Source organism: Boleophthalmus pectinirostris, unplaced genomic scaffold (genome assembly GCF_026225935.1).
Source record: "Boleophthalmus pectinirostris isolate CB_2022bp ecotype Guang Dong unplaced genomic scaffold, ASM2622593v1 HiC_scaffold_21, whole genome shotgun sequence".
Lineage (NCBI taxonomy): Eukaryota > Metazoa > Chordata > Actinopteri > Gobiiformes > Gobiidae > Boleophthalmus > Boleophthalmus pectinirostris.
The window spans coordinates 18,597,358-18,617,371 of record NW_026571175.1 but is presented as its reverse complement, the minus strand read 5'-3'; the positions used below and the strand labels follow the sequence as shown (position 1 = coordinate 18,617,371).

General features: G+C 39.5%; 1 protein-coding gene across 1 annotated transcript; it reads left to right on the top strand.

The window, feature by feature from the left end:
- The first annotated feature begins 1,033 nt into the window (after positions 1-1,033).
- On the top strand, positions 1,034-9,406 carry galnt12 (UDP-N-acetyl-alpha-D-galactosamine:polypeptide N-acetylgalactosaminyltransferase 12). The gene is made up of 10 exons (XM_020932588.2): positions 1,034-2,443; positions 2,539-2,708; positions 2,961-3,150; positions 3,230-3,415; positions 3,682-3,799; positions 4,202-4,378; positions 5,345-5,476; positions 5,663-5,776; positions 5,992-6,147; positions 6,215-9,406. The coding sequence occupies exons 1-10, from the start codon at positions 2,088-2,090 to the stop codon at positions 6,350-6,352; spliced, it is 1,737 nt and encodes a 578-aa protein (XP_020788247.1). The 5' UTR covers positions 1,034-2,087; the 3' UTR covers positions 6,353-9,406.
- The last annotated feature ends 10,608 nt before the right edge of the window (positions 9,407-20,014 follow it).

The window sequence follows — 20,014 nt, the reverse complement described above, 5'->3', positions numbered from 1 at the left end:
TCCTTTGTGTGTGTGTATAATTAATAATTAATAATTTCTGTTTTTTATAGCTTGCATGTGTCGTGAAATATGTTGAAATGTTGCCTAACTTTCTAGAGCACAACTGAAGGTCTGCTCAATCATTTGGCTCCACCTAGTGGTTGAAAAACAAATGCTATAATGGGGTGCTCATGTTTCCTTTAATCAAGAAATCTTTTAAACTTAAAAGTGATAAAAGTTGTAGAGTTCACATATTAGCTGCTATAGAATTTAGAAAAGATTTGCTGGATTTAGCTATTTCTAGCTGCTGGTTGTAGTATCTGAGGGTTAACTAGACCTACTTGGTATACTGTATGCCATAAATACTCTATCATGAATTATTGAACGTTCGGTTTATATTTTTATGTAGACAGCATAGCCTATTTTATTCATTACTTTAATTTGATCTTTATTAACGACACAGCAGCTGCGGACACATGATCCATAAGCTAATAAAAGGAAATAATCAAATACTGTAAATACATAGGCAACCAAACCATAACTGTGCATCATCCAGACATATAATAATGACAATACAATAATGACTTAATAATTCTGAATGACTTCTATTGTGGCTAACAAGGAAGCCACCTTGAGAAAACAATGTGAGGAATTCGTGTTGGAATGGAAACTTGTCCAGCAAACAGCTCCTAAATGAAAACGCCCTCAGGCGTTAACATGAGTAGGCTTATTTGTCAGATAGACACGGCCAGGCGTGGCATATTACTACACGCTGTCTTTGTACTTTTCACATTAAGGGTGCTTGATCAAACTGAATGCCACTCATATTACTTGCTGGCTCAGAAACGTCACCTTAATTATTTAACTTTTTAATTTGCTTAAACATACATTTTGTGTCCGATTTCATCTAGTTTTCATATCAATTTCACATAGGGTATAGTGTTAAATACATTTTTCTAGAAATCAACAGTTTCTCATCTTAAAAATCCTTAGCCTCATGCTATTATGAGTCTAGAAGGCTGAGCTAATCCGTGTGTAATTATTGATATTTTATAGATCTATAATGTGATGGTATTTTAAGGATTTACCTGGCACTGAAGTGAGGCAATGATTGTTAAGTCTTACCTTTGTCAAGTTTCCAGTGTCAAGACAAAAACGTTTCCGGAAAGTTATACTATAAGATAATAATAATGATAATAAAACACACACACACACACACACTTTGAATATTTACACACCTGTGAGTTTGCATAGGCCTAATTAAAACTGCACTTACCGTGTACATATTTTACAACAGGCCTATTTTTTATGTTTAGGCGTTGAATTATCATGACCCCTGGCCATGACCAGCCGCGCTCTGCATCAACCCTGATAAAAGTCTGATAAGTCTGGCCTTGCCACGTTCGCTGCTGATAGATCAAAACAAACGACCGTCCTCTGTGGTAATTCAGATCCATTACAGTGAAATAACGACGAGAATAAAAAACCGCTTTTGAATAGGTCTACTAAACATTAAAGTAGACTAAGCAATTTATATATTTTGCAGTTAACCTACGATCAATACAACATTAATAATTGGCGTCATACGCGTGCAACTGTAGCAAATTCGGCCTAAGTCTCCTCAAAAATAAGGCCTTTTACTTTGAAATTAACGCACCGGATGTAGCACAGTCTCTTTCAGCTTGCTCCAACTCACAAGTTAAACAAATCAAGTTCAAGTATGAAGCCAACAGCGAACTCAGTTTTGACTCATTCTTGATCGCTCAAGAGACTTTGATGGGACCTTTAACAAATGCGGGACACTCGCGTGACTTCCTTAAAGCTGCTGAGGATGCTTTGTTTGACCTATTAGTTTGTAGTGCACTGGAAGCCTACAGGTTTGTTTACTAATCTGTTAGGTGATCATTAATCCGAGTTTGGTAATCCCGTTTAACACTTGTGGATGTAAAATAGCAGCAGATTACCTCTGGAAGAAGTGGATTGCAACTGATGTCAGCCCAACACTGGAAGTTGCGCTTTACAACTCGGCTCAACAGACCTCTCTTTACTTTGTGGCAAAATGAAAAGACTGGCATGAAAACCCCCATACCCGTAGAGAACACGACACGATGGCAGTCTGCGGAAGAAGAAATAGATGCAAGATAACCCTCTTCCTCTTTGGTGCCTCTTTACTGGGGTATTTTATATTTTCCAGGCACAACTCCGTGGACGTCAGCGCGCGAGAAGTTCCGAGGGAAGAAAGCATAAAAGGAGAAGTGAGTAATGATGATCTTAAAAAACCCGTGTATGAAAAACCTCCTTTGGACTTAAACGCGCTGGGTGAACTGGGCAAACCGGTCAAGCTGAAACTGAACAAGGAGGAGAGGAGGAAAGAAGAGGAGAGCATTAACAAGCATCAAATTAACGTTTATCTGAGTGATAAAATTTCACTACATCGCAGACTGGCTGAAAAATGGAATCCTCTGTACGTATATTGATCCACATAATTGGCCTATTGATTCCATATTAACTTGCAATGTCACAGACCTGTCTTTTTCTGTCTTATTTTTTTATCATCAGCTGCAAAAACTTAAAGTATGACTATAGGACTCTGCCCACGACATCTGTGGTAATAGCGTTTTACAACGAGGCCTGGTCTACTTTGTTGCGGACAGTGCACAGCGTCCTGGAGACCTCCCCGGACATCCTGCTCAAAGAAGTGGTGCTTGTGGACGACTATAGTGAAAAAGGTCGAACATTTTTTTTATCTGAGGGGAGTTTTTTGGTCCGTAAATTAGTCAGTTTCTGTCTTATAATGATAATGATAATAATGCATAATATTAATAATAATAATTATTATTATTATTCATATGGGTACCTACCCACACTATGAAAATAGTGTGCACACACCCATGTCTGTGGTAATTAAGCAATGATTGCACAATGGGTGGTGTATAATTTCCTTTGTATTTTGACATGCTCTTTGTATTATTGTCACATAGAACATTTAAAGGAACCCCTGGAGAAATATATCAGCAATTTAAGAAAAGTGCGTCTAATCCGAGCGACAAAAAGAGAGGGTTTGGTGCGGGCCAGGCTGCTTGGGGCCTCCATCACAACAGGGGATGTCCTAACCTTCCTGGACTGTCACTGTGAGTGCCATGAGGGGTGGCTAGAGCCACTGCTTCAAAGGTGAGTCTTTTTCTTTTTGTCTGATCCATTATAGATTGTTGCAGTGATGGGTGATGTTAACATGAATCTTTCTCTGCAGGATCAAAGAGGAGCCCAGTGCTGTAGTCTGCCCTGTTATCGATGTAATAGACTGGAACACATTTCAGTATTTGGGGAACTCTGGGGACCCTCAGATCGGGGGTTTTGACTGGAGGCTAGTGTTTACCTGGCATGCAGTTCCCGAGTATGAACAGAAACGCAGGCAGTCACCCACTGATGTCATAAGGTTTGTTTTTCTTCTGACATTTCTGCAATGAGTTTTACATACTTTATCTTACACATTTCAGATTCCTCACTTCAAGTTTCACTTTAAAATGAAAATGGCTTCTGCAAAAAGCAATTTGTAACTTTTTTAAGGATTACACTGTCAGCTGTATTATAAACCCGATAACATAAATATCAATTGACTATAATGTATATATACTGTAGTGTAATTTACAGCATAAAAAAGTGCCCACAGTTGTATATTAAGGTTTATGTATTTCTCTTCAGGTCTCCTACCATGGCTGGTGGTCTGTTTGCTGTTAAGAAGGACTACTTCCAGTACCTGGGGACATATGACACAGGCATGGAGGTGTGGGGTGGAGAAAACCTGGAGTTTTCCTTCAGGGTGAGATATTGGCACCTGCTGCTAATCTTCTGTGGACAGATGTGTATTTTGCATGCAAAAAGATTAGGGATCCAATGATCCAGCATTTTTAGTTTTGATACCGTTATGATACTTAGTTTAAGTATCTGCTGTTATCAACAACCTATTTTGACTGCATTTCACAGCATTCTCATGAAATTGAGTTTTGTTGTTTGTTTTCCATCAGTATCTTGGAAGACAAGACAGTAAAACCACAAAATACATTAATTACTGCAAGGAATTTTAGAATCGTACTTTTTCAAAAGCCACAAACAAAATGAGATGGACGGACACTTTATTTCTCATGATAAGACTTTTTCTTTGTGACTTGATCACAAATTACACACCAATAGCTCCTTTTTCTTGTTTGTACCTTTTTATTAGATTTGGCAATGTGGAGGCAGCCTTGAGGTCCATCCATGTTCCCACGTGGGCCATGTGTTTCCCAAAAAGGCCCCTTACTCTCGGAGTAAGGCCCTGGCTAACAGTGTAAGAGCCGCTGAGGTGTGGATGGATGAGTTTAAGGAAGTGTACTACCATCGAAACCCACACGCTCGCCTGGTGAGTGTGGAGACGTTCTTTATTTCAGGATGGTTAATAATAAGTGAATGTTTTCAGTCAGTGTGAGAGTGTTTGATTACAGCTGTGTCAGTCACAAAATGGATTTCACTGCTCAGCTCTGGTTTCCACACACATGAGCAGGCTTTTGGTGTGAAGCTCCTTGATTAGGTGACACCTGGAGGAGGTGAGTGGCAGGCACCCTGGGGTGACGGTGGTGTCAGGGCAGCCGGTGTGTCATTACACCATATCTCTGTGTCACTGGTGTCACCCAGCTGTCCTTGACAGAGCTCTAGTAACTACTGGGTGCCCTACCCGTGTGTTTGTGTGCCACAGTGTAGTTAAGATGAGGAGCTCAATACACAGATCGGGTGGCACTCATCTCCCAGAGAGGAGGCAGCCTTGCCAACCTCAGCGTGGCCTGAAAATCCCAATACACTCAAGTTGCATCAAGCTTTCTCTAGGTGACTCTAAATAAAGACAATTAACAGATTTTCAAATGGAAGAATGCATATATTGTAATAGTAGTTATAGGCATTTATACTTTACATCTAATGTGTCATATTGATTGATCTAATATTGTACAGCCAGGGTAGATTTAATTTAAAGCTTTTTTAAGAAGTACAAAAAGGGACAAATTTAATCCTTTAATCTTTTCTATCCTCTGTCATCTATACAATATTACAGTCTTTTAAACACTGTTATGCTCCTGTAACTCTGCAGGCATAGCATTTGCTCCATTTGGCTGTGGAACTTGTATTGTTCAGTTGATCTTCAGGATTGTTAGTCACAATATTTTGAGACAAAACAAAAACCACTACTGTGTAAACATTACAACAAAACAAAACACCCATGAAGGTTGTCTGGCACTGTTGTTTAACCTGCATTATTATTATGATATAATGATACATACCTAATGATTTTTTTGTGGTAAAGGCAAAAATAGTAAAAGTGTGTGTGTGATTGCAGGAGGCCTTTGGAGATGTGACAGAGCGAAGGAAGCTGAAGGAGCGTTTGGGCTGTAAGAACTTCAGGTGGTACTTGGAAAATGTTTACCCTGATATTCACGTCCCAGAGGACCGACCAGGCATGTTTGGAATGGTGAGGGCATACATGTGAGAGAGTTGGGGAGTAGAAAATGACATCTTTTGATCATGTGAGACTCATTTATTTAGAATGTGTAATCGAGCCTATATTAATTTAAATACTTAAACCAACCTTCTCAAAATTCAGATGCATCTGTTTTTTGGTGCATGGAAAAGCTGATGAGGTTGTGGTTTGTTCCAGTTGAAAAATCGAGGGAAGAAAAACTACTGTTTTGACTACAACCCTGCAGATGAACACTCCATTGTGGGCGGAAGGGTCATCTTGTATCCCTGTCATGGCATGGGTCAAAACCAGGTATGATACAAATACCAAGCAAAGACATTGACAAAAAAATACTTGATAAAGTTATGTGATTATTGTTTGTAAATAGTATACTAAGGAGATTTTTGTCACAGTTTTTGATAATCAGTGTGTCAGTGTATAATAATATACACAATACAATACAAAAAACAACTACAAACTTTCCAATGACCCCATTCTGTCTAAGATGGTTTCATGTTGTGACTCAGTTCTTTGAGTTCTCCATGGATGGCGAGATCCGCTATAACACAAGAGAACCTGCAGGATGCATGGCCGGGGATAGCATCAGCACCTACCTGACTGTCCAGCTGTGTCGAAAAAGAGGCCAGTCTATGCCAGCTGACCAGAAATTTATCCTCAAGGAGGTAAATGCCATTGTGTCATTATGAAGTACATTTTACATTTCCTAAACTTTACATATATGTGCTTTAGGATGGGACTCTATACCATGTGATGAGCCAGAAGTGTGTGCACGCCTTAGACAAAACTGACAATGGGACACCTGCACCTTCACTACAGGCTTGTTCTGGCACTCCATACCAACAGTGGTATTTTGAAGAACGAATGTAATTTTATCTTAAGTAAAAAAGACAATGGATTACACTGTTACCTTTTGGAGTTTAAAAACAGTGAGACACTGTAATGTTTTGCTTAGATTTGCTGAAAAGAACGAAGGATTTTCAATATAATTTTTATGTCGTTGAAAGTATTGAAAAATATCATTCATTCCTTTTGAGGAGTTATATGCTGGACTTTTTACATTGCTCTTTTGATGGAAATGTTTTTCTGATGTCATTCAATGTGCCATGAAGGCACTAAGATTGTGGTGTCTTGCCACTAGAGGGCCACATTGTGCCTGAGTAGGGAGCTGGATGGCCCATATCTTTTGTGTCTTGTCAAAAGTAGGGCAAATCTCATTGCCTTTGTAAAGAGGCTTTACAGAATATGTTACTGTTTACTTGCCCTGACTTAAAAAGGATTAGTATTGTCTTTGCAACGTCACGTTGCAACAAATTTCTTCTTTTTAGCATCTTCCCATTCCTTTAGGATTTTAGATTACCTTAGATTTGGAAAGCAAACCTATGCAGCACTGGTCATAATAATAATAATAATAATAATAATAATAATAATAATAATAATTGATCATGTTTTTGTACAATTGTAGATTACATGTAAAATTTCAGATTAAATTTTGATTCGAGAAATTACCCATATTATTTTCTGCAGGGTCCAGTAGCACATTTCCTGTAATGATGAAATAATGTAATGGTAAAACAAGCAAATATTATCTCTGTAATTCACTTGTCACTGGGAATAATATTACGCCTGTGCAATGTATTATCACGAGCAAGTTTCACACCTCTGCCTCAGATCCACCCAAGCATGGTCACATCCCCCTGTGACAGTGCAGCTAGTGGGTTTTTCTGATCCGATTGCTGCCATCCGTCACGAGGCTGGGGGCTCTTACTGTCCCAGCGGCTGTGTACAGGGACCGGGGGACACACCGCAGAGGAGCGCACAGTTGTGGGTGTCTCCGGAGTGCTCGAGTACCAGATGGTGGCTTGATTGATTTTCTGGTCCTTAACCAATTTGTTATCAGCACCTCTCTCTCTTGCTGTGCTTCGGAGGACGCCTTATCTATTGGACTGTCCAAATCTTACTTGCATTACCATTTGTGTATGGGCTTGCTTGGAGTTTGATTTATGAAGAGGAAGTAATCATGTTTGCAGTTGTTACCAGCAGAGGCAGATGGAAGAAGATATTGGGAGGGGAATGCTATACGCAACTCTTTTCTTACCATTAACCTTCACATGTGACTGGTTTAAATCTTGGCAAATGATGTTAATGATTATTGTTTGCAAGATGAGTTTTTTATTCACAATGTACACTTAAAATACAATAACATTTACAAAAATTGAGAAGCAAAGAATAGACACCATTTTCATCACATCAATTTCATAAGCTCACAACAAAGACTGGCGACTGACTCAACAGTCAGAGGTCATCAAATCATGAGAAAATTAAAATATGCTTTGTACTTCATGTTTGCAGGATATTTTTCCCTCTCTGTTACCAAACATATGCCACCATTCACACATCTCGAAGAATAACAATTTTTCTAAATATAGACACTTAAAATATGCAATCACATTTACATGTCTCAATGGAACAGTACTTTTAATTCTTCTATAATCCATAATGTTGACCAGTCGCTCATGCAAGGTGACTTACTGTTTACATCACTGTATGTGTAGCTAGTGCCATAAATATCCTCTCATTAAACTGTCATTTGTTTTTCCCTTGCCACCAGCTGTTATTTAAAACATGTCCTATGTAGTAAACTTTTATAATGGAATTATATTGTATGCAAATTTGACATGCCATATGTAGGTGCAATAATAATCCACCAGCTGGGGATTTCTTGATGCCATTAACGTCACCCAAAGCTCAGACATAAACAGGGCTGGACTGCAGATATGGACCTGAGAAGGGGCCTGATCGGCTTTCACTTATTATGTGTAGTAGTGAGGATGTTCTTGTGATTGGCACTATTGTAATGCTGGAGACTGTGCTACAATACATGTGGCCATTATTATTATTATTATTAATTCTATAGAGATTTTATGAATAATCAATGAATGAATAAATAATCTAATCAAGATTCTGGTTCCTTAATTCATCTTTCCTAAATTGTTAATCTTTTTAAATTCAGGAATAGAAGAAACCGGAAAGATAAGTTTTGACAGGAAAGGAAGACCGAGGCCATGTTTCATTATCTTTCCTTGCTTTCTTCTTCTTGATTCTCCAGGAAACAACTCTGGATCAATTCCACATTTCGTTCTTTACCAGTCTTGTTAAACAGAGATGTTATAATTTTTGGTGTACTACTACAAAATAAAAAAGAAGAACTCTGTGTAAACTTAATATTATGTCTTGCCAAATTTTACATCCACAAATGTAAAATTCAGAAATGTCCCCCTAACTTTGCTTGTTTTAAAAACGAACTAAGATTATATATAAAAACTCTGAAACATATGAATGGTCCTAAACCTCAAAAAGTGTATTCCTACATGTGTGAAATACCCCTGGACTTTATGAACTCTGGCTGAATGAACTCTACTTCCCTTGCTATTATCATTTTCTATTCTTAAATGCACTTTTTTTTGTATTATATTGTATTGTTTCTTTACAATATGTTATGTTTATGTTCCCTCATCCCAACATGTAACTGCTGACGACACACAGCCATGTTTGTTATATCAAGTTTATGCACCCAGTTGTGTGTAATAATAATTAAAAAAAATGGGGCAGTCTTTTCCTCAGGCGCTGGTTCTGACCAAAATTACCTTAGTTAGAACTATACTGAGGATTATTCTGTATTATTATTTCAGACCAACGTCTTTATTTTCGGATAAATGTATTTACATTTCATTTTTAAAAGAAGTTGTTGGAGCCTTATTACATGTCTCTACCTCCCGTCACTGTGAGGCGCTATTTGTAATTATGCAAGTATGCGCACAGGTGTTGCAGTATGAAGGTATACATTCTTTTGATCTATCGAGTACCGAATCTCTGTATTTTTGGATGGCTATGAGGTACGCCAATAAATGTTGAGGAACACAGTATTTGGGCTCTCTTTTATTGAAGACACGCGTCCGAGACACCACACACACTGCAGCCATAGCGGACCTTGCACAGGGCAAGTTTGGCCGCTACCGTAGTTTTAATGTCAAATTCAGCATTATGTAACATGTTAACATGGCAACAGTACTTAAGTATTTAAGTTGTAGCAATAATTTAAACTCACTGAGACAAATAAAGTTTGATTATTTTATTTGATGTCTGCCTCCTGTACCCTTGCTAAACCTTCCTCTGTGGCTTCCTTCCCTTGTCTCTGAGCTTTGGGACTTATTATGACACATTTGATTGACAGCTGAAAAATTGAAGATCAAGGAGTGGAATTAAGGGGAAAGAAGCAAGGAAAGAGAATTGAGACATGGCCAGGGAGATGACATGTTCCAGTAATCCCAACACAAACCAAAAATTGACCACGTGATTTACTGCTATACCAGAGGAAGCTTTTGAATTGAATCTGATCCCTTGTTAGCAAATATTTTAGCTGGGGATTTCTTCTTCTCTTTTGCAATGTAGAATTTTATAATTTAACAGAACCCATCAACCTACAGTGCAACAATATGATTTGTCAGATGCATAGATTTACAAAGCTACCAGTGCCCAGTGGACAGAAAAGCCATTCCATAGTAATATGCAATGTCTCATTCCCCATTGAGTCGAGTGCAATAGGATTCCATTGTAATATATTTGTAGCCTTGCTACCTTATGCAGTTGGGCCCCAATTTCAGTTTAATCTCAAGGTATTTCTTAGTAGGCAGATATGAAATTGTTTAGTAAAGCATCAGCACAAACCTCACCCATGGCTTTTAAGAGACAATGATGGTGATGTAAATGTTTGCTCAGAGGATGTCTTCCCAGTCATATCTGAGTGCTATGATCACCAGGTCCTGAGTGTTAAGTCCCTTTATTTCCCTTATGTTAAAAAGCGGGACCCTTTTCTCTGTCACAGTCCCGAGAGCTCTCTCCTCATTATAAAACATAAAACCTTTGTTAATGTTATGCATAGGAGAAAATCTGCTTTCAGATTCAGCTCCATCTTTAAAATATACCACAGTGCTAAAAATAATGTATCCTGAAGAAGGCACCACATGACAAGAGTGATGGTATGGAAATGTGATAGGGGAAAAAATGATTTCAGAAGTCCTTGCGTTATGACAAACTGCAATCAGTGTCCTAAAATGGAAACAAAATATGCCAAAATATAGTGAGTTTAAAATGTATTTGCTACACAGAACTGAGAGCACCCACACAGCAGCTACTTTCTTGCACCCATATGTGTCTTTAATGATAATGCAAAACAGTGCTCCCCACGGTGCAGAGCTTTGGAGGCGCTGGAGCTGCAGTTGTCAGGAGCGAGGAGCCATAGGAGCAGCACACACATACTCACACACAGTTTAGTTGATGTAATCCCAATCCCCAGAACAGCTCAGGAGCAGTGGCTGCATACATTAGATGACACACTTTCACTTTCAGGAGGGACTTCCAGACAGTGTAGTCAACATGTGAGGCCTAGATACAGCACCACCATAGGTTTCACAAATATGCAACTTTTTATTGGGGGTATGTTCTTCCCCATTCGTTTGTACGGAAGGCTATAAATTATGGTATTAACTATATCTAGTTCTGTGACAAGCAGATAAGATCTGTGGAGAGAGATGACTCACAGTAAGAATGCATGTTTATCAAAGTTTTTTGAAGTGGCAAAACTCATTACGAAATATATTTATTGTTGTGTCAGTTGAAGTATATCTGAAGACTTAAATTTAAATTGAATACATTTATGAACATTTCCGTTTCAAAATATCTCAATATCAAAAAATATTTGCAACATTAGAAGGACAAAAATTGAATTGAATGAATTAATAAAATTTAATTAATAATATGAATAATAACATTTAATTTAGAAATGTCATTTATATCAAAATTGTTCAAAAAACATTTCAAATAAATAGCTCTGGTATACAGAGATCCCTTAGATTTAACTTTATCAGTATGCCAATTACTAAATTTTAAAAATATTTTTATACATTGCTGTGTTTTAGAGAGGACTTGTCCCAACTCTCAAGAATCACAAAATTAACAGTGGGTAACCCCCATTAGAACTCAAAAATCATTTCCACTCACAACACAACATCACAACATCTTCTGCTGCTTTAAATCTACACACTACTTCAACATAAAAATCAGTCAACGCTAATGGATGAGTGCATGCAAAACAATATAATGGCCTGTTTGCAAATTTGTGTCCCAGCTATTTATTGTGGTAATCTGATTGTAAGGATAACATATTAGAGTCTTTAGCCAGCATTTTTATTTTGTTAAGTGTATTTTTGTATTTGGCAAAAATCCTGAGATTGCCACAGTTCCATTGATTCACACTGCTGCAGACTGCAATTTTTCACAGCCGCCTCCTCCATGCGAGCCTCCACTGTCAGAATACATCTTTAATGTGTTCCTCCCAGATAAAATGTGCCCACAGGTGATTAGCCATTCCACCTTCACTCCCATTCATTCCTTCTTACCACACGACTTGATGACTTGCTAAATGGACCAGCTCTCCCACCCCAGTGAATTGAACAAAATCATGTGCCTGATTAGTTTTGCATTTGCACTTGTTTTTAGATACTCCAGTCTAATGTGCCATATTTCCAACATTGGATTAGGTGAATTATTATTATTCACTTGCTCAATGTATAGGCCTAATATAAGGCCAAAATATAAAACTAAACTAAAATAATGTTTTCTCAATTTAGTTGTATTTATTGCACTGAAAAACATGTGTCCTTACTCTGATTGGCTTGCATCTTCACAAACTTCATTTGTGTTTGGCCTGGAGGAGGACCTCCTACTGCTTGTTTGCATGGAAATGTTCTTTCTTTGGCTGTAACATTCCACCAGAATAACATGATTAAACACACATCATATTTCTAAAGCCTGTCTAATGCCAGCAGGAATTCAATCAGTGCCTGGATTTTTCCCCAGCATCTGCTTATTTAGATAACTGACAAAATTGGACAAAACTTTGATTACATAATTACATCTGTGTGTGTGTGATGTGTTGTAAGCCTGCCCATGGCTGATGATGTTTTATTATGGTACTAAGTGTGTGTCAGCCGTGTATTTCTAAAGTTAGATCAGTGCCTCCTCCTCCGCGCTCTACACACATGAGCTAACTGTGCCTGCTTTCTCCACAGCTGAGGCCTCATTCACAAACCTGAGTGGTATCCGCTGTTTTCCTGTGTCTCTCCCATGAGGTAAGATCATCCCACACCTTGACGTCCTCCCGCCTCGCACTGCTAAAGACACTGGCACTGGCGGTGTAAGATTAAATTGAATTTTACCTCCTCTAGGGGTGGGGCTGCTTCATTTTGGAGGGCTGTGATGGAGGTCAAACTATGAGATCCCTTGCTATCTGAGTGGGACCATGTGGAAATTAAATGCCCCATTATGGCTACGTTTACGCAGAGGTATTTTGAGAAACGAATATTTCCCTCCCTACGTTTTCGAAAATAACATCGTGTACACAACATAATTTTCAAAAATGTTTTCGTTTACATCAGTCCGCATAAATCCTCCATCGAGAGCCGTCATAACTACACCGAGCCCCTGGGCTGCGCCTGGATTAGATTCAAACCTGTAGCATTTATTTCATTACAGTTGTATGGATTTCTCAAAAATACCTTGAAAAACGAAATTACGTAAAAACGTGAATTAGTGAGCGGAATCGCCTCTCCACAAATATGCTAAAGAAGTGGCAATATCACTGACCTCCGTGCCCTTGTTCGTCTCTGGTCATGAATATGATACATCAGATGTGTGTGCAAATGCAAACACATGAAAGACACCAGAAGAAATAGATGAGCTGAAGCAGGAAGTGGTGTCTTCTCAGGTGCTTCCACCTAAGAAGCGTTTTCCCCGGGGGAAAAAAAAAACACGTGCGCGGAGGACCGCTCAGAACAACATACAACGAACCAAACGGATTGACGCTTCTGTCCGGATGCTTTTTACCACCTTAGAACCAGCCGCGGTCGAGCGCGGAGGTACCGAAGCAGCCCGCCCAGATGTGTAGTCCACAGCGCATTCTCACTTTCCCCACACAGAACCAGCGCGCCGATGAGGGCACTGAAGCATTCGGACCCAGTTCTTTGCGCGCTGGTCTTGCTCGCCCCTGTATGGAACCAGGACATGGAGGATGGTGCCTCCGGACCGATCTACCCAACACTGGACCCCCAGCCCCGTCTTGAGGGGCTGCGCTCTACGGTGAGTGCTCCTGTGTGTTCAGCGCTTCTGCTCCGGGCGGATGTGCGGTGAGTTGTGTACAAAGTTCTAGGCTACATGCTGCTGTTTTATGAGTTCATGGTGATAAATTGAGATGAGGACGGCCCGAGCTGTTAACGGGGAACATAGATTCCTGTCGCAATTGTAGGAACACTGGGATGTACAGGTCCATATGGGATGGCGTCTGGACTATATCTATCTATCTGGACGCCCGCACCCCCTGTATGTCATCATCATAGCAAAAGAAAACGTGGTCGCACTTTCGGCACGTCAGCTCCTAAAACTCCGTTTGTCTCACTTTACACGCAAACGTGAAACCGGAGTTTTGCAGAAACTCCACTTTAGGCGGAGTTTTTAGAAAGATTCGTTTTCAGAGGCGAATTCGCGTTTGCGTGTAAAAAATGTGTACAAACGAAGGGAAAGGTCTCTGTTTTTAAAAATACCCGTGTACGTGTAAACTGGGCCTATGTGTGCACAATGTTTTTCCTTGAAATTGTTTTGCATCCTGTTTAAAGGGGAAAACATTGTTTATTTAATTAAAATGTTTATTATTTTTTATATAAAGTAGTATAACATAACAGCAACTCAAAAGCTAAAACTTACCAAATACAAATACAAACCAAAACTAGTTTCAGTGGACCATTCAGAAAAGATAATATTTTGTTACAACTGTTAATTACTATGGCAATGGTGTTACTTTTTCACCACTCTGAAACCCATACATATATACAAGCACATAGTCAGCCAATAGTGAACATGTTCTATTAAGACAATGAAAGTCATTTTCTATTAGGGTGCAGATGCAGTGGAAAAGAAACTACTAGGGGAAAAAACAGGAAGCAGCCGCCTGCCTCTGAGTGCAGGCATATGAGAACTGGCTAATGTTCTTTTAAGAGAGAAGCAGCACTTAAAGTTCTTGCCAAGTCTGGGGAGAAATGTATTCCTTCTTTTGCATAATTCATGGATGATGTGGTGATGATGTGCTCAGTCGAACAGACAACCAAATACACTGGCAATAAAAATGTAAGCCTAGATGGATGGAACATATGTAGCCATTTATTTCATCTGCAACTTAGACAGATTAATTAGATTTAGAATAGATTGTAGCTAATTGTTGCAACTAATATTTAGAGCAGTTTAAAAATTGACTGTGGAGGCTCTGCTGATGCTAAAAACACAAATCATAATAATAAAGAATGTGAGGAGTGAAAGCATTATATATTACAATTATCACATAAATAACCAAAACACATCAGCTTATAAATGAGTATTATAAATACCACCTTTAAATGGTAAATGGTCACATTTTTATACAGGACTTTTCCACCTTCATGGCCTTCAAACTTCTTTACATCAAGAAACCACTCATCCATTCACTAGTGACACAGACACAGACACTGGGGGCGAGGAGGGTTAAGAGTCTTGCCCGAGGACACAATGACAGCATTCATCTGTGGGTGCTGGAATCGCATCACCAACCTGTGAGTGAGTGGATCTGACCGCTCTCCCAATGATGTTTATGTTGAGGGTGGGATTCGAACTGCCAACCTTTGTAACTGAGCTACTGTTGCCCAGGATAGTTTTATTTTCTATCTTCAGTTATATCAATAACTTTATAGTTATTTGAGTTTTTCTTTTTTATCCCTTGATAAAATTATTTGACCTTATAGCCCTTTTATTCAAGTGGGAACAGAGTGAATAACATACCATACTGTGCTGAGAGCTTCTCCAAAAACATAATAATAATAAAAACATACCATATAAAAACCAACAGACCTGTATAAAATAGGACCCAGGCATCTACTGTGGGCTCCAGTGGGCAGGTGGGGCTAAGAGTGTGCCAGGGCCCGTGGTGGTGATGCCGGCGCTGAGCCAGTCTACTGACCTTTGCTGTTTCCTGATCGATGCAGCTCAACATGGCAAGGCTCCGGAAACCTCTGAGCAGAAACATAAGAAGAGAACACTCTGTCAGACGATGCGCTAATTGCTTGTGGTTATAACCTCATCTACCCCTGCTGGCTTTTTTTCCAAGAGTATTATCCAAGCAGCCCCCGGATCTCAGTGTGGACTAGCCAATCACTGGAGAGCATAGGGGAGCACTGGGCAGCCAGGGTCAGTTAAGGTAGCTTATGTAAGTGCATCTTTCTATACGTTTACAATGTGTGAGCAAATAGATGAGTAGTGAATAGCACAAGGGGAGGGCCATGGATGAAGATTAGCTATTAGTTAGTTTGCATGTCCTTTTGATATTGTTTTAAAGATAAATTACTTCATAAAACATGATCAAACATACCGCCATGGCTCCCAGCCTGTCTAATGTATTCTGTACTTTAAAGGTTTTGGTCAGAAAGTTGAAGTACAAGGATAGTATAAATGTCAGTTTGATGGCATAAGCACAAATGACAGGTGAGGGGTGCTCCACGTGTACTAGTATGAGATTGCACGGTGTGGGCCTGTACTTGGTGGTAATGAGGCTGCAGACATGTGGAGGAGTGGCAGGAAGCAGGGCCAGCACCACTCTCTGCTGAGCTCTGCTTTCATCAGCCGCTTTTACCAAGCTCAAGTGGCACAGCTATTAGACCTTTGTGTGTTTGTGGAGGGGAAGTGCCGTGTGCCAGGCCTGTTGGCTAGCTTCACTCATACCCACTGCAGCTCTTTGATTACCTACTTCAAAATGTGATTAGCTTTAAGCTGTTTGATTTACTAAACAAACCAACCTGTCTTATTTGGCAGTCAGGGTTAGGTTTTGGTTATTGTTGCTCAGGTAGATGAAAAACAGAGTAGGGATTTTAACTGCAAAAACAGGAAACATTTTAACAGCTCAATTATTTAATTGTATTTAAATTGAAGAAGATAGCTAACCTTCTGTGCTTTCATAACATTTTTGTGAGGCATTCATAAAACTGAATTGCATATGTTGAAACATTTTCAGTATGTGAGCATTAGTTGACCTGCAGACCAAAGTTTAAATTACAGTGCTCTGCTTCATTTGTACAATTGTTACTTCCATTACTGTTACTTCTATCACTACTGCTATGACAGATGTTAATAAGATAAAAGTCTAATTTAAAAGTTAGTTGTTAGTAGTTTGAATACATGAATAGAATGAATAGAATTCATGATTAGATGAGTGTCAGCATTGTAGCAGCTCTTTCCCTATCAACAACAGCGGCACAGAAGAAGCAGAAGAGATAAGACATTGGGACACAAAATCTATTTGGATGGCCAGTGGCGGACTGTGCGCTGCAGTTGAACAGAGAGAGCACTGGTGAGTGAGTGGCAGGTGGCCTGGCCCCAGGGACTCCTAATGAAGAGAGTCTGCCACGGATCGATCGTTCACATCAGCTGATCTGAGCCTGGCACACAGCAGCTTCACTGGGCACCTGTGCCAGGGACACTCAGAGAAGAAGAGTGCTTTGTTTCACAAAAGCATGATTTTTGTATTCATCCAATCAGAAATATTATTACTAACTCACTTCTTTTTGCCAGTCTACAGCTTTGCGTATCAGTAAAGGATGTGGTCATAGAAGAGCATTGCTGTTGCTGTTTGGGCAACACAGGGCAGGTGGCCCTAACATGTGCGTAGGAATTGCAATAGAAAATTATCTGCTTTAAAAAAAGAACGGCATCCCTTTTGGAGGATGAGATGGGACTGGTTGGAAATGTATCACTGTATACGTTTTTACATTGATGGAGGATTTGAAACATACTTTAAGATTTAGGATATATTCTTGTTAATTATTCTCTATTTGTTTTATGTCCCCAACTTACTACCTGTAGAATACTACCAAACCTGCATAGGTACATAAAATGTACAGCACACGTTTGAATCAAAGGTGGATAACACAATATAATTTTAGGCACCTGTCAAAGGGGAACTGTTTTACAGCAGATGTCAAGTGAACTGTGTTCTTGGGCTGAAGTGTGGAGAGGAGGCTGAGTGCTGGTTGTGCCAGCTAAAGCATGTTCAATCTGTACTAAGGGGCCTGCTGTCTATTAGGACACTGTACGGAGTTAATGTGGTGTTCACATAGCACAAAAAATCACACACACACGCAAACACGCACACACACACGCACGCACACACACACACACACACACACACACATATATAGTGTGGTGGGTATATGTAGTGATTTTTGTCTTTCAAAAAATTTGATGTTTGCATTGGTGTTGATTTGGTAAAGTCTAAATGCTTGTTTCTGTTTTTGTGTGAAAGCGTTCCTCCTTTGGCTCTAATTTGAGACACTGTTTGTATAGTTTGGGGCTAGTGTGTGAAAGCCTTGCTCAAGCCAGCTCACCAACTCATTTGGTCTGCCCTGATGCTTCCTCAGGCCCTAATTACCAGGTCTGACAGTGTGACCTGAGTGGTGTAGTCACTTTTCACATTTTTTGAGCACTATATATGCTACTATCTTGCCTACAACATTTTTTTTCTTCATGTGTCACCCTTTGGAAACAGTATTTGTTTATAAAATGTCCTGTAGAAATAAAGTGGATTGTGTTAGGGAAAATAAGTGTTGTCCTAATGAGTCCTAGAGTTGTACAGAGAGAGAGGAGACTCTGAATGTCTGAGGTGGGTGAAGTTTATTTATCAGCCCGTGACCCAGTGAACTTGAATTCTCAACACTGTGTGTTAGTATTGGCTCTTCAAGCCTGACTACGCTTCCACAGAAGGAGGCTTAAATAGGTAAAAGGGACAGTTTGAAGACAAGTTGGCCAAAAAGCGCATAGCATACAGCTTCTGAAAAGGAAACTGAAAATGTTAAAGACGAATAAATTCTCTAATAGTTGGGTGATGCTAGAGCTAACCATATAGAAATGTCAGCAATGAACCAGAGGTGTCTGTGCTATGACTGTGCTGGGGATGCAAAAATCTACAAATTGGAGGGAATTGCATAATTATGAATATGCCAATCACATAAATATTCTATATTATTCTTCTGTATGGCTCAGTGCTTTCAATAATGATTTATAGCAATCACTGCTTACTTATCTGACCTAACTCAAGAGGCTAGGGGAAACTTTTTTTTTCTTTGTGTCAGTATATCTTTAACAGGACATAATGTATGCAGCTATAAAACACTCATGTGTTTCATTAACTGAGAAAGGTAAACTATATAACTATATACACTAATAAATCACACAATGCATAATCCATACTCCAGTGGTGCAAATTTAAATAATGGGTAGCTCTAGCTACAGCAATACATTATGTATTAATTTTATGGTGTACATTGTGAAACACTTGAAAGTTTTTTTTGTTTGTTTGTTTGTTTGTTTTAAGTTATAGCAGTTATTAATTTAATTGTAAAACTGTAAAAAGAGAACAATAGCTAATATACTGGGGTTTCACTTAAGAGAACCGATACACTGAGTGAGTTAAGTGTTGTGAAAAGAGCTTACATTTGAAAGGACATTGGTCTGAAGCTATCCGTGGTGCTGAATTAGGTTCTGCTTGTGCGCGCGCTTACTCTTGCATGAGCACACTGATTTACAAACGCACCTAGTGTTAGCTGCAAAGTGATTGTCTTTATTAAAAGATGTAGACCTAGAGGCCTACCTTGTGTATCATCATGTTTTAGTCAAACAAGTATCAAGACGGTTAGATATAACGCGTGAACATTTATGCTTTTCACAGTCTACTTATTTTATCACGTTCAACCTATAGTTTTACACTCAAATTTATATTTGTCTGCCGATGGTTTGAAGGCAGAGTAAATCTGCATTAACTGTCTAACCGCAGATGAGGCTATCCACATAAAGCCGTTGCAGCCTACCCCCACCCCCTTCCTCTCCTCCTCCTCCTCCTCACTGCTCCCTCTTGCGCGCGCTGTGAGCAGCAGCAGCGCTGGCTGTGCTTCTCTGACGCACCATCGGAGAGGAGCATCCCAGCCCCACTGGCTGCACTGAAGATATTCTTTCTCGACATCGCGTCCTCGGAACACTGCAGCCAAGCTCGTACCTGGCATTTCTGTCCTCAGTGCGAAAAAAACGTTTCAGACGCATATTTAGCGTTGCGTTTTGCAAGGATGCGCGTGGTGGCTTTTCTCTGGGAATTTACTTTAGACGTTTCTGCTTCAACTGTTGACGATTGATCTCATCTTTACAAAGGTTAACCGCCGGGACATATGTTTGCCTCAGATAAGTGTCTCAAGATAAAGGTGAAGAAGAGTAAATGAGATGCTTCACTGACTGAAGACGACTGGTTATGTATTTCTTTTGCTCCGCTAAGCCTTGTATTCGGAATAATCTTTGATTGGAGCGGTCATAGAGTAGAAATATTTGCTCAATTTGTGTCAGTGTGAAAAGACGCGC